Below are 26,152 nucleotides of genomic sequence, written 5' to 3'. Positions count from 1 at the left end.
GCGCTTGGAGGAGGTCAGCCGGCCGTTCGTGTTTGGCCAGCAGCTCCGGGACGCCTGCTGGTGGTGGCTGAGGGCCAACAACCGCGACGCCAAGGGAATCATCGACCTGGTGGCGCTGGAACAATTCGTCGCCCGACTTCCGGAAGGAACCACGGAGTGGGTCCAGTGTCATCGCCCGGCGTCGCTGGATCGGGCCATCGAGCTGGCGGAGGACCATATGGCGGCTGTTCCGATGGCAGGACGGTGTGTCCTCTCTTCTCCCCTCTCTTCTCTCTCTCCCTCTGTTCCTCGTCCTTTCTCCATTCCCCCACCACTTAGGCGGGGGTCGGCTCCACCCCAGCTGGCCCTACTGTTTCCTATGTCTGTGTCTTACCCCCCTCAGGTGAGTGAGCTCCGGAACACCGGTGCAGAGGGAGAGCCTGGGCCGGTGTGCTGGCGCTGCGGGGAGCCGGGGCACCTCCAGCATCAGTGCTCAGCAATGGAGGTGGGTGCGGTGGTCCGGATCCCCGACGCACCAGGGACCGCCCTCAATCGGGCCGGAGCGTATCGCATACTGGTGAGTATCCAAGGGGATACGTATCAGGCTTTGGTGGACTCCGGCTGTAATCAGACCTCAATCCACCAAAGCCTGGTGCAAGATGAGGCATTGGGGAGAGCACAATTGGTGAAGGTGTTGTGTGTGCACGGGGATGTTCACAACTACCCTTTAGTGTCGGTCCACATTCTATTTCGAGGGGAGAAATTTAGAGTAAAGGCGGCGGTTAATCCTCGCCTTACCCACTCGATAATTTTGGGGACTGATTGGCAGGGATTTGGGGAATTAATGACTCATTTAGTAAAGAGTGGGGCCTGCCATAGTTTAGCGGGGGGAGGTCCCGGTGTGGCATTGGCGGGAGCAGCTGTCACAGAGCCGTCTACGTCATCAACGCATCAGAGTGAGGAGCAGCCTGCTCCTCCTCCCTCTCTCGGGGATTCCCTCGCGGATTTCCTGTTAGAGCAGTCATGGGACAGGACTCTGCGGCATGTGTTTGACCAAGTGAGAGTAATCAATGGTCAAACGCTCCAGCCAAACGCCACACCGTCCTTCTCCTATTTCTCCATTATGAAGGATAGGTTATACCGAGTGACGCAGGACACTCAGACTAAAGAACTGATAACTCAGCTTTTAATCCCTTGGCCGGACACTTGGGGTAGGATAAGACACTAGCATGAATAATGGCCCGGTTCTATTGGCCAGGGATTCGCAGTGATGTCCGTAGGTGGTGTACGGCGTGCTGCGAATGCCAGTTAGTAAATCCCGCGGCCATTCCAAAAGCGCCTTTGCATCCTCTGCCATTAATCGAGACCCCGTTTGAAAGAATTGTGATGGATCTCGTCGGGCCATTAGATCAGTCAACATGAGGATATCGCTTTATTTTAGTTCTGGTGGACTATGCAATGCGATATCCGGAAGCAGTGCCTCTCCGCAATATCTCAGCACGTAGTATTGCAGAAGTGCTCTTCCGCATCATCTCCCGAGTTGGAATCCTCAAAGAGATTCTGACTGATCAAGGCACTATGTTTATGTCACGCACACTGCGCAAACTGTATGGGTTACTGGGAATTAAGCCTATCTGCACCAGCGTTTATCACCCACAAATGGATTGCTTAATCGAACAGTTCAATTGCACCCTCAAAAACATAATTAAAAAATTTGTAAGTGAGGACGCACGCAACTGGGATAAATGGCTCAAGCCCCTGTTATTCGCAGTGCGAGAGGTCTCACAAGCCTCCACGGGGTTCTCCCTGTTTGAATTATTATACGGGCGTAAGCCGCGTGGCATTCTAGATGTGCTGCGTGAAAATTGGGAGGAAGGACCTTCAACAAGTAAAAATGAAATTCAGTACGTTATCGACCTGTGCACCAAACTCCACACTCTCACGCACTTAACCCAGGAGAATTTGCAGCAGGCCCAAGAACGTCAAGTCTGTCTGTACAACAGAGGCACGCGCCTTAGGGAGTTCACACCGGGAGATAAAGTACTCGTGTTGTTGCCCACGTCGAGCTCCAAATTAATCGCCAGGTGGCAAGGACCCTTTGAGGTCACACGGAGAGTCGGGGATGTCGTCTATAAGGTGAGGTGAACGGACAGGGGCGGGGCGTTACAGATTTACCACCGCAATCTGTTAAAACTTTGGAGCGAGGAGGTCCCCGTGGCGTTGGTGTCAGTGGTTCCAGAGAAGGCGGAACTGGGGCCAGAGGTTCAAAAAGGAAAATTGACATCGCCCACCGCTCCGGTCCCCTGTGGAGCCCACCTCTCCCTGACCCAACTTGCGGAGGTCGCCCAGTTGCAAACAGAATTTTCTGACGTGTCCTCGCCCCTGCCCGGCTGCACCCACCTCATAGAACACCACATTGAGATGCCCCCAGGGGTAGTAGTGCGCAGCTGCCCTTACAGACTGCCTGAACACAAAAAAAAAGGTGGTGTGGAAGAACTCGAGGCCATGCTCGAAATGGGCATCGTCGAGGAGTCCCACAGTGACTGGAGCAGCCCGGTGGTCTTGGTGCCCAAGGCTGACGGGTCAGTCCGGTTCTGTGTGGACTATAGAAAAGTCAATGCGGTGTCTAAATTCGATGCATACCCAATGCCTCGTATTGACGAGTTGCTCGATCGACTAGGCATGGCTCGTTTTTACTATTTGACACTGGATTTGACAAAGGGATATTGGCAGATCCCCTTGACTCCGCTATCCCGAGAGAAAACTGCCTTTTCCACACCGTTTGGCTTACACCAGTTCATCACACTTCTTTTGGGCTGTTTGGGGCGCCCACTACGTTCCAGCGGCTTATGGATAGGGTCCTCCGCCCCCATGCCACCTACGCGGCCGCATACCTAGATGACATCATTATTTACAGTAATGACTGGCCGTGGCACCTAAAACACTTGAGGGCTGTCCTTGGGTCGCTGAGGCGAGTGGGTCTCACAACCAACCCGAAGAAGTGTGCAATTGGGCGGGTGGAAGTACGGTATCTGGGCTTCCACTTGGGCAATGGGCAGGTGCGTCCCCAAATCAACAAGACAGCAGCGATTGCGGCCTGCCCGAGGCCCAAGACCAAAAAGGGGGTGAGACAGTTCCTGGGGTTGGCTGGCTACTATCGTAGGTTTATATCTAATTATTCGGACATCACCAGCCCGCTGACTGATCTCACTAAAAAGGGGGCACCAGATCCGGTCCAGTGGACAGAGCAATGCCAGCGGGCTTTCTCGGAGGTAAAGGCTGCACTGTGTGGGGGGCCACTATTACACTCCCCTGACTTCTCTCTCACCTTTGTTTTGCAGACGGACGCGTTGGACAGGGGGCTGTTCTGTCCCAGGAGGTGGAGGGGGAGGACCGTTCAGTGCTGTACATCAGCCGGAAGCTGTCGGTGCGCGAGGGCCGCTACAGCACAATAGAAAAGGAGTGCCTCGCCATCAAGTGGGCGGTCCTCGCCCTCTGCTACTACCTGCTGGGGCACCCTTTCACCCTCTGTTCGGACCACGCACCCCTGCAGTGGCTCCATCGCATGAAGGATGCCAATGCGCGGATCACCCGTTGGTATCTGGCACTCCAGCCGTTTAAGTTCGAGGTGGTCCACAGGCCGGGGGCACAGATGGTCGTGGTGGACTTCCTCTCCCGTCAAGGGGGGGGTAGTCGGCTTCAGGCCGGACGGCTCCCCGGCCTGAGTCAGGCGGTGGGGGTATGTGGCAGCGGAGGCGTGGTCAAGCATCAGTCTGTGAATGGAGGGCGGAGTTAGGGAAGGTAAGTGGCAGAATTACTACACCTGATGGGAATTAACCTGTGTTTGTGTGTCTTCCCCAGTGACCGTGCCCTATAAAGAGGAGAGGGAGAGCAGAGGAAGGGAGCTCTCCCCCAACCTGGATGCTTGTGTGCGTGCGTGTGTGTATGTGAGAGAGTGAATATAAAAGCTGAAAAGCTAAAATAAGAGTTTTTGAGAATTCAGTTCTGGCCTGCCGTGCTTCTGTGCTCCACCCACCTAGAACTCTTGCTACAATATATATTGTAAAATCATTTTGCCACAGGAAAAACAAACAAACAATTAAAATAAATCAGTGAAGGCCCAATATTGCCATGACCTTCATAGCCATGATGAGTGTATGTCTGAAATGATAGTTGTGTGATTATGGAGAATACTATTGGAAGTCATAGAGGAAGGAACTCGGAGCCAAAGAAATCATGAATCCTGGCAGTAACATCACTGTTGCTTATTCAGTATATGACTATGTGAGTGTGAATATAGTCCACTGTGTTCTGTGATGCTGAAGTAATTTAGAGTAACTATGGATTTTAAGTCGTCACGGTAGTACTCAAGGTTCCACTGGAACAAATTCCTTGAACAAATTATGAAATCCCTTCAATCTATTATTTACAGGTCTTGTACAGGTCTTAGTTATGCTATTAAACAGACTAAAAAAAAAAGACAATGAGATCAGGTGTTTTCGTTCCTGAGTTCCACCAACATTTTTGATCATCATGTTTCTGTGCATGGTGTCCTGACTTTTGTTTGCCCTTTTGCTGGATTGTTGGACCATTTCCTACAGACTTTAAGCCCTGTTTTAGTCAATAATACTAAAATGAAATCACTTTTGACACACACACACACACGGTTCAGTTTCATTTCTGCTCCCCCCCACACACACACCCCTGCGTGCTTCAGCATCTGCAATGCAGCATGACTTTGAATGATCCTCGTGTCCACAATGCTACAGAAGGATTCTTTAACATTCCTTTATTTTACTTATATTATTGTATTCATATTAGTTATATTATTTCTCTACACTTTAGTTAGATCATTCTTTCATTCACGCTTACAATTTTGCTTCATAAATCAATACACATTTATCAAATGTCTAGATAATTTCACTTGTTAGAAAATGTTTGTGATAAATATCTGCCAAAATTATTGCCAATAGTAGATTCAAGAAACATACTGTATATCCCTCACCACTAATTTAATTATATGTAAAAATCTAATAATTCCTCTTTGGATCTTGATCAGAACAATGTTCAGATCAGATTAAGTTCATCATACCTTAAAATTTATGATGTGAAAAATGAAAACATTGGCTTGGTTTTTCAGTGTGCTTAGGTATAAGCAATGAGTATTATTTTAAAAACCATGCTGTTTAGATGAAAAGACTTATTTGGGTATGAGGTGTTGATCATGATTATCTCAATCATAGTGCAACCGAGTTCCTTTACTGATTGTCATTCCTTTCTTATACATGAGTATATTTATAATGTTACTTTTTTCATGGAAGGTGGGAGGAGGAGTATGCAGTAAGAGTAGACCTTCAGGAGAAGATCACAGAACTAGAAGAGGTAAAGTATAGGATCAGATTTGACTTTTAATGCATAATATTACACATAGTATGCTTTGCCTGATTTATGTAACACTTTTCAACAGTAGTCCAGGCCAGCTGGACTAATTAACATGAGTTAAGTTAGATCCCCATTATAGGCACAGTAAAAAGTTTGTGTTATGACAGGAATCTTGATCAAACAGTAACTACAGTACATGATCTGAACATCTAAACTTAGCAATTTAAAAATCATATTTTGAGTCTGGGCGGCACGGTGGTGTAGTGGTTAGCACTGTCGCCTCACGGCAAGAAGGTCCTAGGTTCGAGCCCAGCGGCCGATGAGGGCCTTTCTGTGTGGAGTTTGCATGCTCTCCCCCGTGTCCGCATGGGTTTCCTTCGGGTGCTCTGATTTCCCCCACAGTCCAAAGGCATGCAGGTTAGGCTAATTGGTGGCTCTAAATTGACCGTAGGTGTGAGTGTGAATGGTTGTTTGTGTCTGTGTGTCAGCCTTGCGATGACCTGGCGACTTGTCCAGGGTGTACCCCGCCTCTCACCCATAGTCAGCTGGGATGGGCTTCAACTTGCCTGCGACCCTGTAGAACAGGATAAGCGGTGACAGATAATGGATGGATGGATGGATGGATTTTGAGTCTGGGGTATTTTATAATAAATGAAAACTTTTTCATTTTCCCAAAGGATGCCAATCAGCCTCAAGTTTACTCTAACAAAAAACAATTTAAGTAACTGAACCACAGAACTAGATGGCCCCTCAGGGAGTGCGGACCTCAGCCAAGGACAGAGTCGACTCTTCTATGATATGCAAATCTACAACTGCAATCAGTGTGGATTGTGATTATGGAGTCATTGTATTTCTATATTGGCTATGTTTTGTCACTGTTTAACTTTCCTGCCATCCACATGATTTTTCGGATGTATGGCATTGTTGAGTGCAGATTTCTGCCAAGGCCAAATGCCGTCCCTCACAACATTTAGCAAAAATGATACTATTAGTGCATCTCAAACAATTAGAATATCATGAAAAAGTTCTTTTTTTTGTAATTTAATTCAAAATGTGAAACTTTCATCTATTCTACATTCATTACATGTAAAGTGAAATATTTCTGGCCTTTTATTTTGATGATTGTGGCTTATAGCTCATGAAGGTCAGAAATGCAGTATCTCAAATTATTATAATTTTCCTAAGATCAATCAAAAAAGGATTTACAGTACAGAAATGTCCAACTTCTGAAAAGTATGTTCATTTATACACTCAATACTTGGTTGGGGCTCCTTTACCACAAATTACTGCATCAATGCGGTGTGGCATGGAGGTGATCAACCTGTAGCACTGCTGAGGTGTTCTTGAAGCCCAGTTTGCTTTAATAGCAGCCTTCAGCTCATCTGTATTTTTGGGTCGGGTGTTTCTCATCTTCCTATTGACATTAGTCCATAGATTCTCTATGGGGTTCAGGTAAGGCAAGTTGGCTGGCCAATCAAGTACATGTCATGGTCAGCAAACCATTTGGTAGTAGTTTTGACACTGTGGGCAGGTGCTAAGTCCTGCTGGAAAAGGAAATCAGCATCTCCATAAAGCTCATCAGCAGATGGAAGCATGAAGCGCTTTAAAATCTCCTGGTAGACAGCTGCATTGACTTTGGACTTGATAAAACACAGTGGACCAACACCAGCAGATGACATGGCACCCCGAATCATCGCAGACTGCAGAAACTTCACACTGGACTTTAAACACCTTGGATTCTGTGCCTCTCCACTCTTCCTCCAGACTCTAGGACCTTGATTTCCAAATGAAATGCAATATTTACTTTCATCTGAAAAGAGGACTTTGGACCACTGAGCAACAGTGATGTTCTTTCTCTCCTTAGCCCAGGTAAGACGCTTCTGATGTTGTCTCTGGTTCAGGAGTAGCTTGATATCAAGAATGCGACAGTTGTAGCCCCTTACCTGAAGACGTCTGTGCGAGGTGGCTCTTGATGCACTGACACTAGCCTCAGTCCACTCCTTGTGAAGCTCTCCGAAGTTCTTGAATTGACTTTTCCTTGTGAAGCTCTCCCAAGTTCTTGAATTGACTTTTCTTGACAATCCTCTCAAGGCTGTGGTCATCTCTGTTGCTTGTGTACATTTTCCAGCTAGTCTTTTCAGCAGTGACCTTCTGCAGCTTACCCTCCTTGTGGAGGGTGTCAATGATCATCATCTGGACAACTGTCAAGTCAGCAGTCTCCCCTATAATTGTGGTTGCTTGTACTGAACTCGACCGAGACATAAACGGTATTTATACTGTTTTACTCAAACTCGAAATGAAATACTCTAAAATTTTGAAATATTGGATTTCTGATTTTCATGAGCTGTAAGTCATAATCATCAGTATTAAAATAAAAAGGCTTGAAATATTTCACTGTATGTGTAATGAAAAATGTCAATAAATGAGAAACACTCACTCATGAACCGCAGCCCTCATGGTTTACTGCCCATATTTAACAAAAAAGGAAAAAGCAGCAAACTAGTTAGGATCACAAACTAAGCAGCTATGGCATAAACTTATTTTACTAAAAATACGTACTTTAAGTTTCCAGCTTTGTGTGTAGGATGAGCAGTATATTATACTTTGTGTTTGCTTGTTTGTTTATTCTTATAGCAGGTGTTAAAAATGGTCTTTATCCTGTCTCAGTATGTGTGAGGCTAAATACCTAAAAATATTGGATTTGATTGTAATTTCAAGTCCAAGCACTTGGAAAAGTTTACAGTCAAACTTCTTTAAATTTGTAGCGGTAAAAGTAAAACATTAGCTACTGGTTCACTGTGCTCAATAGGCACTCAATTTTGTTGTTACCTGAAATGGGCAACTCAACTAAAATGGTGAATTTGAAATGAAATTAAATGAAATTCTATTGAATGTGATCCAGTTAGTAAGAATTAATTTTTTTTTTTTTTTTGCACAGGTATTTCATTGTGTCCTTATTAAAAGGTTGAGTGATGCTAATGTTCTTTCTTGATGAACAGGTCAGATATTTTAGTTGATATTTTAGTTGTTTACCTAATTACCTAACATTTTTGAACGACTTTTGCATCATGTTTGTGCTTTAGAAGATGTATATGTATAAGCCCCTCAACTTCATCTCATCTCATTATCTCTAGCCGCTTTATCCTTCTACAGGGTCGCAGGCAAGCTGGAGCCTATCCCAGCTGACTACAGGCGAAAGGCGGGGTACACCCTGGACAAGTCGCCAGGTCATCACAGGGCTGACACATAGAGCACGTTTACATTACGTCGAATCAGCGGATCATCAGATTAACGTTCTTAAAACGATTCGCGTTTACACTAAAACCGTTAGCCGTGCACACAGCAACACCAATACGCGGATACGCTCGGCTCCGCAGGCATCCTGCGCTCCAAATCACTCCGCCCTGAACAGCGAGTGCCCTCTGGAGGGTGTGCACTCCGGCCCTGCGCAGCTCACAGAGCGCGCGAGTGAAGTGAACAAGCCACGATTCGGGACTGAGCCGCTGTGTGTGAGATCCCAGCGCATATCACTTATTACTTGCAAGTGGAAGGATGGCAAGCCTAAAGACAATCATAACTACACAATGGGCAGTATTTGCATCAGTATTTGCAGTATTTTCATACTTTTATACTCTTTAATGAAAGGTGATACAAGGCGGAAGTCTGCGCCGTTTTTCAGCAGTCACGTCACATGACCAACGCCAGCGAATCAGGAAGGTGGATGTCACAGTGACGTTGTCCAATGAGACGCCAGCTAGAGCTCAGCACAGCGTATTCGCGTATTCTCAATGTTTACACAGCACCGGAGCTGATACGATCTAGATTGAATACGTGGACGCTGGCGGATTCCCGTTTCCCCGCTTTTTCAGGGGGGTTAATGTAAACGGACAGTGCATCCGCGAAGAAAACGAGACAGATACGGTCTAGTGTAAACGTAGCCATAGACACAGACAACCATTCACACTCACATTCACACCTACGGTCAATTTAGAGTCACCAGTTAACCTAACCTGCATGTCTTTGGACTGTGGGGGAAACCGGAGCACCCGGAGGAAACCCACGCGGACACGGGGAGAACATGCAAATTCCACACAGAAAGGCCCTCGCCGGCCCCGGGGCTCGAACCCAGGACCTTCTTGCTGTGAGGCGACAGCGCTAACCACTACACCACCGTGCCGCCGCCCCTCAACTTGCTATTCAAAATCTAAATAGAAAAGCCCTTGCCATGTGAATGAGCTACAACAAGGTCGTAATCATTCTAACATTTAAGACCAAGAATGTTTAAATGTTCAGTATGTGAATAAAAGCACTTTGCTGAAAAGACTCCTCTATCCTTCCATCTTTCATGACTGGAATACACCAATACCATGTAACTGTATGTGTCTAGGACCTGTATATGAGCGAGATGTGTCAGGATAAGCTTGCTCTCCGAGTAAAGCAACTGAAGGCTGAGCTCATTGTCTTCAAGGGCCTCATGAGCAACGTGAGTTAATTATAATATTAATGAAAAATATGATAACATAATTTACAGTGTATTGTAACTTAAATGTAACTGAAAATAAGAGAGAATAAACTGTTTTTTTTCTTTGTTTGCTCATTTTTTACTCTTCTGATTAACTCCCATCAGAACCTCTCAGAGTTGGACAGTAAGATCCAGGAGAAGGCCATGAAGGTGGACATGGACATATGTCGACGGATTGACATCACTGCACGCCTGTGCGATGTAGCCCAGCAACGGAACTGTGAGGACATGACTCAGATCTTCCAGGTACCAAGATAACACAGGATTTAAAAAAAAAATAAAAATCAGCATCAGTCTCTAAAATGATTTTTTTTAAACAGTACATGAAGTAAAAAAAAAATCTCTGCATACAGTACTAAGTAGTATTTCCCTTTCTATCTTATTCTCCTGCTTATTCAGATATTTCACAAAATTACCATTTTATAAAATCTGTCAGTATATCATTTAGTCTTAGTTGGTGGTGTTTCATGCATCCATTATATCCCTTCATTTTTTTCCCCTCATCTCGTCACATATTATACTTTCTCCTTGCTTGTTTCTCTCTCTCTCTCTCTCTTTCTCTCTCTCGCTGTCTCTACTTGGTGCCATTCTACATTGCAATAAATGTATTATAGTCATGGTTGGATTGCAAAAGAGTAGATTAGATTAATGATAGCATGTTTTACTTAATTGGAAAAGCCCTTTAAGACTGTCTCAATTAACTTCAACTATGCTGTTATGGTTTGATTAAAAAAAAAACCCTCGAAATTATTAAATCATAAACATAATGGTGCATGATTTGAACCAAATGTATGCTTATTGTGTTACAGTAATACAGTTTGTGCATCAAATATATGTGTAATATTAGTCATGATAAATGTGGCTGTTTTTGTAAAATAGCTAAAACATATGTCATTTTTCCTTCCATAAAATTTTTGGGGTCAACTTCCAGTTTGATATTGGCCACACCCACTTTTATGATGTCACATGAATGAAGTAATTCTATCAAGCTGCTCCTCAGTAACATAAGTTTTGACTTACGACCAGAAAACAAATGCTGCTTAGTTTTACTGTTGCTGATGCCCCATATACCTGAATTTCCCTGAGATTACTGTATGAAGGGATAAAGCATGTTGTGCCACTAAAATCTCATTACAATCTCTAAGATCAACACTAAAATGGGGAAGCAGGGTTCCACCATGGATCACAGAGGAAACAGCCATTTTTATACAATATATAATATTACTTGTAAGTATCCAGACTGGAAGAAAATATATAAATTATATTATCTAAATGACCATTGTATTCAAAATTTGTCCTAATATCAGAAGTGAAAGCAGGTTCCTTTGTGCGTGTGGTACAACTCATCAATTCAAAGCCATGTTCCAATTCTCCAACAAGAACCATCTACAGGCACAGTATCATATCCGTGGCACTCAACACTGTGTCCCAGCTTCATAGTACATTCTGTCCATCCACCTCACACCAAGATGGTTCTGGGTTCAAACCTCACAGCCAACTGGGGCCTTTCTGTATGGAGTTTGCATGTTCTCCTTGTGCCTATGTAAGTTTCCTCTGGTTGCTCTGATTTCCTCCCACAGTTGAAAGACCTATGGATTAGGCCTACTGGCTACTCTAAATTGCCCATAGGTGTGAATGTAAGTGTGAATGGTTGTTCATCTCTGTGTTAGCCCTGTGATAGATTGGTGACCTATCCAGGGTGAACCCCGCCTGTTGCCTGAAGTCATCTGGGATTGGTATAGGTAGATGGTTTGTCATTTGTTTTATTTTGTGTTGCCATTGTTATTATGTCACATTAAAATTCCTTTTTCACATTAGCAGGTGGCTACACCTCCCTCAACACTGACCCGCTGTCAATCCAAACAGGCCTCACAGACCAACAAGCCCAACAATGCTGAGGACTCAGTCAGCAATTCTGAGAGTGAGGAGGGCAAGAACAAAGAGGCGGAGCTGCATGGCTCACTGACCAATCCGGTCAGTGAAGAAATGCAGAGGATGCTCAACCAACTGTAAGTGTTCACGGGTCTGCCAAAAACTTGTCATTCCTGCATACAAGAGTTTAATAACTTCAATGGGGACTGTGTAGTGACCTGTTCTTTGTGAAGTTGACAAATTGCTCTATTTCTATTATTAATTTAAATTATTAAACTAAGACACTGTAACAGTGCATGCATAGGTTCAAATAAGAATTATCACATTATTACTTCTTGTAGATCTGCATGCACTGTACCTGTTAAATTGTAAACTCTGTATGGCATGTTAAAGGATAGGCACTCAACTGCACACCTGATATAAAAAGATCTCGGAAGGCTATGAGGATGTAGCATATCCAGATCATTACTCTCTGTTTGGGAGCTTTGTATGGGTCTACATTGTTAATAAGGCTAATTTTATCCATATTCAGAATGTAAATATATTATTTAATTCGAACGGGTAATAGAGTATGTTCAAACAAATACTAACACAGATGTAAACAATAAGTGGAGTATTTATTTTGCTTCAGGGACTGGAATCTCACAGGCAGAAACAAAAAAATGTCATAGAGTACGAGGTTTTTACTTTCATATGGAGCTTTAAAGAACAACTCAATGATGATTGCAGGGAAGGTTTCTGGAAAATTCCCACTACAACTCAAGAACCACACAAAAAGACTTGAAACAAGCCCAATATGTTCAGGAATATGAAAATATAGTCATCATTTTACTTCTTTTCCTACATCTTTTTGGGGGACACAAGTTAACAGTGGTGTGTATTTATGATTTTCAGTACATATCTGCAATACTCATGATAATCAATACCTGGCAATCCTAAAGAAACTTAGAAAAAGACAAAGTTTAGTACCATAATACTAATAGGAGATGCAGCACTATCCAGTTTTAGCCCAACCTAAACAGCCTTACTGAGCTCCAAAATAAAACCAAAATTTCTATACAAGCAAAAGAAATGTGCTTTCATGTATTGAGCCACTGCTCTATGGGCTGTTTCACAATCAAGGTATACTTTTCGGGTCCACGATAGTCCAAAAATCAAACCTCAGATTTTCTCTGCTGCCAAAAATTACCTTTTGAGGTGGAAATTAACTGCACAGAATTTCAGAACTATGGGTCATATGCTGGGTGTGTTACTTGTGGTGAGAAGACAGCATATAGTGTATTTCTAAAAATTATCCTTTTTCTTATGGTCCACAAGAGTGAGGATGGTGACTTTTTCTTATGGTCCACAAAGTGAATAGCTGTTGAAATGTATGATTGTAAGTACAAATTTTCAAGTACTTTGCAGCAATGTTTGTACATGGGGGTAACTGTAATAACTGAAGTGGGAACGATCCTTGTGATTTTCCAGAGAGGACACTTTTTGACAGACTCACATTTCAACCACATGTGAGGCTCTGCTGCAAATGTGTCTCACATCTGTTTCAAGTCCTGTTTTTTACTGTGCAACAACAGACCATTCTTCTTCAAAAAAACCAAATATTTTCTTAATCATTTGCAATCTCATTATATGGTGAGTGATTTCTGGAGAGGACATTTGTGATGGACAAAGGAGTCTGTCAGAGGCACTTAGTTTACAAAAAAAAGTAACTTCCACTTCCATCTTTCAACTGTCAATGAAAGTATATGGTCAAAAGTAAAACCTAGTTAGTGCTAAAAATGCAATTGTGAATTTAATCAGTAAAATCTATGTGTAATATTTAAAGTAGAACTAAATGAAATGAGGTCAAAACCGAGCCCGCGTTTAAATCTTACAAACATTTGTCTAACCTGCGTGCTTTGGCACGTGCAACAGATGGACTCACTCTGGATTGCGCGCACACTGAGCAGACTCTCGCACGTGCACCATTAACAAGGTACATCTGCACAGGATTAAGATGCATCAGTGTGCCTATATAAAGACTGTGGCAACGCATGCTCAGTGCGAAGTATTGAGTTCATAGTGACACTTTACCGAGCTGTGTTTCTGGTCCAATCTCCTGGTTTCCTGATTCCTGTTCCTGTTTTTTGATTGTGCTTTTGTCTCTGCCCTGGATAGTCTCTTTGTGCCTCGCCCAACCTTCTGCTTGTTTAATGTTTATGATTTCTGCTCACCAACTTGGATTGCCTGTTGTCACTTTTATTAATAGTGTCATCTTCTGCACATACATCCATCTCCTACCCTTCCCTGACAGAATACTTCGCCATACTATGGATGTAGCAGAAGTGTTCCAGTACGCTCTTCCAAGCTACTTCCGGAATTCCGTGCCTCAGCCCCTAGCTATGTTTTTCCGGCAGCGTACTGCAGTATACACCCCAACACCCTATGATGGAGAATATCACCCTTGTGGATTCAGCATGTAGTGTGGCTTCTTTTATGCGGACCTTGAAGAACCCAAGCCTCCAGAACCTGTCTGGGTAAGCTTGGCTTACTGGACGAGCATGCCGATGGGCCAAGTACCTCATAAGAGTAGAGCACCTGTGCCTTCAGAGCTCATAGGCTTTTCAAGTCATGCTCTGGTACATTTATGAGGCATTAGAGAAAGAGGACCCCCATGAAATTTTTTGAGATGGGGCTATCATGTTGGAAGCTGACACAGCGGCAGCAGAGGAGGCCATTGCCCCAGAGCTCCTCCCAGTGGCCGAAACAGCAACAGCAAAGGAGACAGTTGCTCCTGAGCTCCTCCTAGAGGCTGACGCTCCAGAGCCAGTCCCCCAGCCTGTCCCACAGTCAATCCCAGAGCCAGCACCTGAGCCAGAGCTAGAGCCAGAGCCTGCATCAGAGCTAGAGCCAGTGCCTGAACCAGAGCTAGTGCAAGTGCCAGAGCCTGTGCCTGAACCAGAGCACAAGCTGGAGTCACTGCTAGAACAAGAGCCAGAACCAGAGCCTGAGCAAGAGCCAGTGCCCAAACCGGAGCCAGAATCACTGCTAGAGCAAGAACCAGAGTCATAACCAGAGCCAGTGACTGAACCAGAGCTAGACCTAGGACCAGCACAAGAGTCAGTGCCAGTGCAAGAGTCTGTGCCAGAACCAGCACCAGAGTCTGAGCCAACACCTAAAGCCAGTGCCAGCACCAGAGTTGGAGCCAGTGCCAGAGTCAGTGTCAGAGCCAGTGTCAGCTCTAGCATCAGAGCCAGTGCCAGAACCAGAGTCGGAGCCAGTGCAAGAGACTGTGCCAGCTCCAGTGCAAGAGCCAGTGCCAGTACCAATGCCAGAGTTGGAGCCAGTGCCAGTGCCAATGCCAGCTCTAGCACAAGAGCCAGTGCCAGGACCAGTGCCAGTTCCAGAACTGGTGCCAGAGGATGATGGGGCGGCCTCTGCTTCACCTGACTATGAAGATGTTGTCATCCCACCGCTACCCGGCTATGAAGACGTCGTCATTGTCGTCCCGCCACCATCTGGCTATGAAGATATCATGATTCCGCTGCCACCCGGCTATGAAAATGTCATCTCACCACTGGGCCCTGACCAGGACCGGAACAATGCACAGACAGAGCTCAAGCCCATGCCTCTATCCAGTCAAGAGTCCAAGTCAAGTCCAGAGCTCGAGCCCATATCCAGTCCAGAGTCCAAGTCATATTCAGAGCTTGAGCCTGTATCCAGTCCAGAGTCCAAATTATGTTCAGAGCTCCCACTTCCAGCCCAGAGTCCAAGTCCTGTTCTAAGCCCGAACCCAAGCCTCCACTTGAGCCAAGTGCCATGTCGGCTCAGAGTGATGCACCGATGGCATGGCATCCAGCATCAGGACCTCATCCCTGGGGCCAGGAAGGCTGGATTTACGCTCCCAGAGGGAGTTCTTTTGGGGGAGGGGTTCTGTCAGACCTGTGCGCTTTGACACATGCACCAGATGGACTCTCAGGTGTGCTCTGGACTGCGTGCACACCGAGCGGACTCTTGCACGCACGCTGTTAATGAGGCACACCCGCATAGGATTAAGACGCATCAGTGTGCCTATATAAAGGCTGTGTCAGTGCATGCTCAGCACGAAGTATTGACACTTTACCCAGCCGTGTTTCCATTCTGATCTCCTCGTTTCCTGATTCCTGTTCCTCCTCTTTTTTTTTTTTTTTTTTTAAATTGTGCTTTTGTCTCTGCCCTGGATAGTCTGCTAGTGTCTCACGTGACCTTCTGCTTGTTTAACGTTTATGATTTCTGCTCACCGACTTGGATTGCTTGCCTGTTGTCACTTTTTTATTAATAAAATCATCTTCTGAACATACATCCTTCTCCTAGTCTTCCCTGGCAATATTTATAAGGCCTTATAAGAGACATTACTGCTGTAAGTAGGGCTGGTGTGTATCTGTAAAATAAGGTAGAAGAAATTCCAGCATATCTATACTGGACCTAGTTGCAGGAGTTAGTTGGTGTTATTCAAAAAGATACTCATGACTGTGAAACAGCCCTATATATGCACTGTGCACAGGACAACATATCTCTGCGAGGCTCTCTAAAACCTAATCATATAATTACCTCCAAAGATATTGTAAAACTTGTACCTTCATTATGCCTACCCGAACAAAATGGTGGTGTGACGCCATAGTGCTGCATGACCTGACGTTTGATTACCAAGTCCTATACACACTGCTAATCTTTGTGTATGACACACAATGTCATTTCTTGATACACTGCAAAAAATTGAAAACTGAATTTGAGGAGAAAATTACTTAATACTAGTGAAATTATCTTGCTGCATGGACAGATATTTTTACTTGATAAGACATCTTAGAATGAGTTGGTTGCATTCTAGAACTAGGTTTAATAATCTCAGAATTGGTGTCTTGTATTCTTCTAATAGGAAATGCTAGATTGTTTCAACTATTCAAGATATTTTCACTTGCTAAGAAATTTTTTTTGCAGTGTACAGATTTATTTTACTGCGTTGTTATGCAATACTCTTTTAAAGTGGCAAAATTGTGGTGGACCAGTAAAAACTTGGCACAGCCTGATACTAATCCAAGGCATGGTGGTTGGAAGAAGAAGAAGAAGAGGCCTTTGTCACATGCACACTCAAGCATAGTGAAATTCATCCTCTGCATTTAGCCCATCTGAAGCAGTGAACACATGTACACACACACCCAAAGCGGTGGGCAGCCATACTACAGCGCCCAGGGAGCAGTTAGGGGTTAGGTACCTTGCTCAAGGGCACTTCAGCCCAAGGCCGCCCCATGTTAACCTAACCACATTGTCTTTTGAACTGTGGGGGGAAACCGGAGCACCCGGAGGAAACCCACGCAGACACGGGGAGAACATGCAAACTCCACACAGAAAGGCCCTCGCCAGCCACTGGGCTCAAACCCAGAACCTTCTTGCTGTGAGGTGACAGTGCTAACCACTACACCACCATACTGCCCCAAACACGTCCTTCAAAACCTCAAATGTAAGGTATCAAGCAGGACAAAGTCATGATGGGCAACTTGGCAATGAGAAATCCTACACAGTTAAAAACAAGCTCTCAGCTGCATCATTTAGCTGGTTTGCTATGCCAGTGTTGTTTGTTTGACTTGGTGGGAGGTGTAGAGTATCTCAAACTCTATTGGCTTTTAAAGCCCTTGACACACTCCCTTTTTGACTTCCTGTTTCACAAGGAATTACATTAGTATACAGAATCAAGTTACAGTCTCAAACCATTACAGGGACACTTTATGCACATGATAGCCTCCATCAGTTGGCCTGAACCTGAGCAGTAAATCAGCTAAATGATATGAAAGTGTGTTTTGGGGAAATATAGCTTGATTTCTCAAAATTCATTAATCTGGTGGCACAAAGCAGCATTTTCCTCTTGGAAAATGGAAAATGATTATATGAGGTATTTTAAGATTCTGTGTATTTGTTTAACGATTGTCAGTAGTCAAGTCTGATCTTTTAATATTGATTTGAACTCTTAATAGCCTGGTAATGCTAATGTGTGTGTTTTGAAGGCATGACTGCGAGTTTGAGGATGACTGTGATAGTCTGGCATGGGAAGAAACGGAAGAAACATTACTGCTTTGGGGAGATTTCCCAGGATACACCTTGGCTGTGGACACTAACGGGGAGGTACACAGCTTTTATAACCTCCTACTGGACTTAGGAGAGAGTATGGTATAGATTTGGTAATATGTCTACAAGGACTGCTAGATATATAGTATATCCATATGATGCTGTGCTGTACTATTATGATATGCCTGAAACTGGTTATATTTTAGTTAATTAGCTTATTAGGTCAGCTAATTCCAGCATAGTTCTGCTCTGCTTTTTTTGTACACAGCAGGATGAGTCCATAGAGAAGGTGATAAAGGACACAGAGTCAATGTTCAAATCTCGTGAGAAAGAATACCAAGAGACCATAGACCAGATTGAGGTACGTGCTTTCTGTTCTGAAATCATATGGAGAAAGTGGATACAACGTCATTTATTTATTTATTTACTGTATTTATTAAAACAGGTCTGGAAAAAAATAAGAGACCACTGCAAAATTATCAGTTTTTCTGGTTTTATTGTTTATAGGTATGTGTTTGAGGAATATGAACATTTTTGTTTTATTCCATAAACTGCTGACAACATTCCCCCAAATTCCACGTAAAAGTATTGTCACTTAGAGCATTTAATTGCAGAAAATAGCAACTGGTCAAAAGAACAAAAAAGTGTTTTCAGATCTTGAATAATGCATAGAAATAAACATCATATTCAATTTTAAACAACACAATAGTAATGTTTGAACTTAGGATGAGTTCAGAAATCAATATTTGGTGGAATAACCCTGACATGTAATCACAGCTTTCATGTGTCTTGGCATGCTCTCTGCCAGTCTTTCACTTTGCTCTTAGGTGACTTTATGCCACTCCTGACACAAAAATTCAGTCAGCTCAGCTTTGTTTGATGGCTTGTGACCATCCATCTTCCTCTTGATCACATTCCAGAGGTTTTCAGTGGAGTTCAGGTCTGGACATTGGGCTGACCATGACAGGGTCTTGAGCTTGTGGTCCTCCATCCACACTTTGACTGACCTAGCTGTGTGGCATGGAGCATTGTCCTGCTGGAAAACCTAATCCTCAGAGTTAGAGAACATTGTCAAAGTAGAAGGAAGCAAGTTTTCTTCCAGGTTAACCTTGTGCATGACTTGATTCACGTGTCCTTCACAAACAAAAATCTTCCCCATTCCAGCCTTGCTGAAGCACCCCCAGATCATCATCGATCCTTCACCAAATTTTCCAATGGGTGCGAGACACTGTGGCTTGTAGGCCTCTCCAGGTCTTCATCTAACCATTAGATGACCAGGTGATGGGAAAAGCTGAAAATTGGACTCCTCAGAGAAGATGACCTTATGCCAGACCTCTATGATCCCAATCCTTATGGTCTTTAGCAAACCTCAGCCTGGTTCTCCTTTGCTTCTCAGGGATGAAGGGCTTTTTTCTAGCTTTGTATCACTTCAACCCTGCCCAGAGAAGCTTGTTTCAAACCATCCTTGCTGTGCACTTAACCCCAGCTGCCATTTGCCATTCTTTTTGTAGGTCACTTGATGCTATCCTATGGTTGTTGAGTGACATTCAAAGGAGTTGATGATGCTCCCGGTCAGTGAAGAGTTGTTTTCACCCTCTGACAGTCTGTAACTTTGTTGTCCCCAATGTCTGCTACTTGACTTTGTTTTTTTGAACTGCTTTCTTTGAAATTTTGAGGAAGGAAGCAACCTGATGCTCACTGTATCCCTCTGCCAGTAAAGCCTGAATTGAACCCTTCTTTTTCTCACTCAAAACTATTATTTTTAAATATTTTAGCATGATGAATTGATCTTCAGTAGAATAGATGTTGAATAGGTATTCCAGTTAAATTTAAGGTACGACTAGCACTGGTTTTGCCATCAAAACTAGCCCTATTGCAACAGGATAGTGATGACCACAGCAGTGTTTTTTTTTATACTTTTCCTCATTAAATAAGATTTGGTTCAGGTGATCACCTAATCAGTACATCATTAAGTAAAATGAGGTGTGCTTGTGATGGAATTCCAGTGTAGACACTGGAATGAAATGGCTGCCATACATAGAGATGCTAATTTAAAAAGAAAATTTGAAGTGGTCTCTTAATTTTTTCCAGAGCTGTGTGTGTGTATGGATGTATGTGATATGAAGTTTATCTTCAAGTGGTGAATATATTAATGAGCGAGCGAAGTGAACAAATGAAAATATTTTCAATATGAGAAGGTAAACTTCATATCCTCGCACCACCATGTAATGTTCTTTATATTATATGGACACAACCACAAAAAATATATGCAAGTATATCAAAAGAATTTTAATTTTGAACTGGTTTGCCATTTTGACAATGCGCATCCAGTCACCAGGAAAACACTGGAGTAACGTTATCGGAGTGAATTATCAGAAAATATATCACTCAGATCCACAATGTATTTTGTATGAAAAATGCAAGTTTTTCAACATGAGAAGATAAACTTAATATCTTTAAGCTGCATGATGATCTTTTTATATAGATACATTCACAAACAAAAAGCACCCAAATTAAAACAATTCACTGATTTCTTCACAAGTGACAAAGATTTATGTCACAGTTTTGGTTCGCCATGTTTTGGATGTAGCTCTTACGAAAAATAGGAGTGGTGTATTTCCCATTAAAACACTTGTCCTTCTGTCTGTCTGTCTGTCTGTCTCTCTCTCTCTCTCTCTGTATGTATGTATGTATGTATGTATGTATATGTGTGTGTGTGTGTATATATATATATATATATATATATATATATATATATATATATATATATATATATATATGAGAGGGAGAGAGGGAGCGCCCAGTGGCTGACGAGGGCCTTTCTGTGTGGAGTTTGCATGTTCTTCCTGTGTCTGTGTGGATGGATGGGACAAAGTACAAATTGTAAATAAAAACGGAATGCAATAATTTACAAATCTCAAAAACCGATATTGTATTCACAATAGAACATAGACAACATATCAGTTGTCGAAAGTGAGACATTTTGAAATTTCATGCCAAATATTGGCTCATTTGAAATTTCATGACCGCAACACATCTCAAAAAAGTTGGGACAGGGGCAATAAGAGGCTGGAAAAGTTAAAGGTACAAAAAAGGAACAGTTGGAGGACCAAATTGCAACTCATTAGGTCAATTGGCAATAGGTCATTAACATGACTGGGTATAAAAAGAGCATCTTGGAGTGGCAGCGGCTCTCAGAAGTAAAGATGGGAAGAGGATCACCAGTCCCCCTAATTCTGCACCGACAAATAGTGGAGCAATATCAGAAAGGAGTTCGACAGTGTAAACTTGCAAAGAGTTTGAACATATCATCATCTACAGTGCATAATATCATCAAAAGATTCAGAGAATCTGGAAAAATCTCTGTGCGTAAGGGTCAAGGCCGGAAAACCATACTGGGTGCTCATGATCTTCGGCCCCTTAAACGGCACTGCATCACATACAGGCATGCTTCTGTATTGGAAATCACAAAATGGGCTCAGGAATATTTCCAGAGAACATTATCTGTGAACACAATTCACCATGCCATCCGCCGTTGCCAGCTAAAACTCTATAGTTCAAAGAAGAAGCCGTATCTAAACATGATCCAGAAGCGCAGACGTCTTCTCTGGGCCAAGGCTCATTTAAAATGGACTGTGGCAAAGTGGAAAACTGTTCTGTGGTCAGACGAATCAAAATTTGAAGTTCTTTATGGAAATCAGGGACGCCGTGTCATTCGGACTAAAGAGGAGAAGGACGACCCAAGTTGTTATCAGCGCTCAGTTCAGAAGCCTGCATCTCTGATGGTATGGGGTTGCATCAGTGCGTGTGGCATGGGCAGCTTACACATCTGGAAAGACACCATCAATGCTGAAAGGTATATCCAGGTTCTAGAGCAACATATGCTCCCATCCAGACAACGTCTCTTTCAGGGAAGACCTTGCATTTTCCAACATGACAATGCCAAACCACATACTGCATCAATTACAGCATCATGGCTGCGTAGAAGAAGGGTCCGGGTACTGAACTGGCCAGCCTGCAGTCCAGATCTTTCACCCATAGAAAACATTTGGCGCATCATAAAATGGAAGATACAACAAAAAAGACCTAAGACAGTTGAGCAACTAGAATCCTACATTAGACAAGAATGGGTTAACATTCCTATCCCTAAACTTGAGCAACTTGTCTCCTCAGTCCCCAGACGTTTACAGACTGTTGTAAAGAGAAAAGGGGATGTCTCACAGTGGTAAACATGGCCTTGTCCCAACTTTTTTGAGATGTGTTGTTGTCATGAAATTTAAAATCACCTAATTTTTCTCTTTAAATGATACATTTTCTCAGTTTAAACATTTGATGTGTCATCTATGTTCTATTCTGAATAAAATATGGAATTTTGAAACTTCCACATCATTGCATTCCATTTTTATTTACAATTTGTACTTTGTCCCAACTTTTTTGGAATCGGGGTTGTGTGTGTGTGTGTGTGTGTGTGTGTGTGTGTGTGTGTGTTTTTATATATATATATATATATATATATATATATATATATATATATATATATATATATTAGTGCTGTCAAAAATGTCACGTTATTAACGCGTTAACTTGACTCAATTTTAACGGCGATAATTTTTTTATCGCGAGATTAACGCTCTGTGACATGATGCCACGCCCCGCACAGCCAGAGTCCTCTGCCCTCCCCCGCCGAGCCACAGTGCTCGGCTTACGGTAGGTTAAGTTTTCCCATCGGCGGCTCCAGCCCCACTTTGCAGTGGCTGTGACAAGACGTGTTATGCTCTGCAATAAAAAAAAAACATTGGTACAACCAGTGTTTGAACTATGCCGATATTTTCGGGGGGGTCCCTTATTTTCCCTTGGGGGGGTGCTTGCGCTTGTCTCAGAGCGCAGATCTCCGATCGCGCGCTCACTTCGGATATACAAATGCTTCCCGTTACACATGATTGCTATGTCAATAAACATCATTTTGCCAATATTTTAGAGACCCCCCAACATTTCCCAAATCATGTTTTCAAGGGATCTCATGTCTGTTTCAGGGGATCTCGGATCCCCCGTGTACCCCGTAGTTCGAACGGTGAGCAAGCCCATTCACTTTTTTATGCTGATAAGAGAATTACAATGGTTTTTCATGTGACAAAAATGTGCGATTAAATTGCGATTAATCGCGAGTTAACTATGACAGTCGCGACATTAATCGCGATTGAATATTTTAATCACTTGACAGCACTTATACACATATATATATATATATATATATATATATATATATATATATGTGTATATATATGTATGTGTATGTGTATGTGTGTGTATATATATATATATATATATATATATATGTATATATGTGTATATATATATATATATATATATATATATATATATATATATATATATATGTGTGTGTGTATATATATATATATATATATATATATATATATATATATATACACACACACACAGAGTTAGGCCCAAAAATATTTGGACAGTGACAAGTTTTGTTATTTTAGCTGTTTATGAAAACATATTCAGGATACAATTATATAATCAATATGGGCTTAAAGTGCAGACTCTCAGGTGTAATTTGAGAGTATTCACATCCAATTTGGAGCAACAGTTTAGGAATTACAGCTCTTTAATACATAGCCGCCTCTTTTTCAAGGGACCAAAAGTAATTGGACAATTGACTCAGAAGGCTGCAAAAAAAATAAAATAACAAGGCTGCATGGGCTCTTCCCTCGTTAACCTGTCATCAATTAAGCAGTTAAAAGGTCTGGAGTTGATTCCAAGTGTGGCGTTTGCATTTGGAAGCTGTTGCTGTGAACACACAACATGCGGTCAAAGGAGCTCTCAATGGAGGTGAAACAGACCATCCTGAGGCTGAAAAAAAGAAGAAATCCATCAGAGAGATTGCAGAAATGTTAGGAGTGGCCAAATCAACAGTTTGGTACATTCTGAGAAAAAAAAAAAGAGTGCACTGGTGAGCTTGGGAACTCAAAAAGGCCTGGACATCCACGGAAGACAATAGTGGTGGATGATCGCAGAATCCTTTCCATGGTGAAGAAAAACCCCTTCACAACATCCACTCAAGTGAAGAACACTCTCCAGGAAGTAGGTGTATCAGTATCTAAGTCTACCATAAAGAGAAGACTTCATGAGAGTAAATACAAAGGATTCACCACAAGGTGCAAACCATTAATCAGCCTCAAAAATAGAAAGGCCAGAATTGACTTTGCCAAAAAACACCTGAAGAAGCCAGCCCAGTTCTGGAACAGCATTCTTTGGACAGATGAGACTAAGATCAACCTGTACCAGAATGATGGGAAGAAGAAAGTTTGGAGAAGAATTGGAACAGCTCATGATCCAAAGCATACCACATCTTCCGTAAAACATGGTGGAGGCAGTGTGATGACATGGGCATGCATGGCTTCCAATGGCACTGGGTCACTTGTGTTTATTGATGATGTGACAAAAGACAGAAGCAGCCGGATGAATTCTGAAGTGTATAGGGATATCCTTTCTGCTCAGATTCAGCCAAATGCAGCAAAGTTGACTGGACGGCGCTTCACAGTACAGATGGACAATGATCCAAAACATACTGCAAAAGCAACCCAGGAGTTTTTTAAATCAATGAAGTGGAATATTCTGCAATGGCCAAGTCACTCACCAGATCTCAACCCAATCGAGCATGCATTTCACTTGCTCAAGACAAAACTTAAGGCAGAAAGACCCACAAACAAGCAACAACTGAAGACAGCTGCAGTAAAGGCCTGGCAAAGCATCACAAAGGAGGAAACCCAGCGTTTGGTGATGTCCATGGGTTCCAGACTTCAGGGAGTCATTGCCTGCAAAGGATTCTCAAGAAAATATTGAAAAGTAACATTTTACTTAGGGTTATGTTTATTTGTCCAATTACTTTTGAGCCCCTGAAATGAGGAGTGTTTGTATAAAAATAGCTACAGTTCCTACATGTTTAATCATATATTTTTGTTCAACCCCTTGAATTAAACCTTAAAGTCTGCACTTCAATTCTGTTGTAGTTGTTTCATTTCAAATCCAATGTGGTGGCATGCAGAGCCCAAATCATGAAGATTGTGTCACTGTCCAAATATTTCTGGGCCTAACTGTTTTTATATATATATATATATATATATATATATATATATATATATATATATATATAAAATCTCCATCCATCCATTATCTGTAGCTGCTTATCCTGTCCTACAGGGTCGCAGGCAAGCTGAAGCCTATCCCAGCTGACTATGGGCGAGAGGTGGGGTACACCCTGCATAAGTCGCCAGATCATTGCAGGGCTGACACATAGAGACAAACAACCATTCACATTCACACCTATGGTCAATTTAGAGCCAACAATTAGCCTAACCTGCATGTCTTTGGACTGTGGGGGAAACTGGAGCACCCGGAGGAAACCCACGCAGACACGGGGAGAACATGCAAACTCCACACAGAAAGGCCCTCGTCGGCCACTGGGTTCGAACCCAGGACCTTCTTGCTGTGAGGCGACAGTGATAACCACTACACCACCATGCCGCCCCGTGTGTGTATGTATGTATGTGTATATGTATGTGTGTATATATACACCACACACACACACGTGAATATAACATTCAGGTGGTTAGCACTGTCGCCTCACAGCAAGAAGGTTCTGGGTTCGAGCCCAGTGGCCAGTGGGGGCCTTTCTGTGTGGAGTTTGCATATTTTCCCCGTGTTTGTGTGGGTTTCCTCTAGGTGCTCCAGTTTCCCCCACAGTCCAAAGACATGCGGTTAGATTAATTGGCTACTCTAAATTGTCCACGTGTGTGTGTGTGTGTGAATGGTTGAGAGAAGAAAACCTCTATAATAATTTAGTAGAAGGCAATGGGAAGCCACTACTGTAATCCTTCCCTAGAAATTTTGATTGCTGAAGCTGTCAGAGTGGACCTGCCATCAGGCAGAACCCTAAAGAAGATATAACATCCACACCCTTGTCCAAAAATAAATCAATATAATGACAAGGGACTAGAAACATTTACAATTCACAATATTAAAATTAAAATATTAAAACACAGAAAATAAATATACTTTGAAACTGACACTTGCCCATAATATATCCTGCTATAAATCCTGACAGCATTATCAGTCACACTGTCATCCCTTCACTTCCATGTTAAATTGCCTTGGCCATCAACCATATTTCAGATCCTTGCGCTAAGACTGATCCATTTTGAATCATCCATGGATAACCAATGGGAATGGTTGTAGGAAACAGGGTGGCATCTTAAAGGGGAATGACAATATCATGCCAACAGATATAATTAT

General features: G+C 42.9%; 1 protein-coding gene across 1 annotated transcript in view; it reads left to right on the top strand.

Moving 5' to 3' along the window:
• iffo1a (intermediate filament family orphan 1a) overlaps window positions 1–26,152 on the top strand; it is a 66,466-nt gene that overhangs the window by 19,460 nt on the left and 20,854 nt on the right. Inside the window, exons 2-7 of the mRNA XM_060904843.1 lie at window positions 5,301–5,361; window positions 9,749–9,844; window positions 9,989–10,129; window positions 11,702–11,892; window positions 17,773–17,890; window positions 18,102–18,194. Of these exons, the coding sequence (XP_060760826.1) occupies window positions 5,301–5,361; window positions 9,749–9,844; window positions 9,989–10,129; window positions 11,702–11,892; window positions 17,773–17,890; window positions 18,102–18,194 (700 nt within the window). The remainder of the gene's footprint in view (window positions 1–5,300; window positions 5,362–9,748; window positions 9,845–9,988; window positions 10,130–11,701; window positions 11,893–17,772; window positions 17,891–18,101; window positions 18,195–26,152) is intronic.

This window comes from Neoarius graeffei, chromosome 22, assembly GCF_027579695.1.
Source record: "Neoarius graeffei isolate fNeoGra1 chromosome 22, fNeoGra1.pri, whole genome shotgun sequence".
In the NCBI taxonomy this organism is placed as follows: domain Eukaryota; kingdom Metazoa; phylum Chordata; class Actinopteri; order Siluriformes; family Ariidae; genus Neoarius; species Neoarius graeffei.
This window is presented reverse-complemented; position numbering and strand designations above follow the sequence as displayed.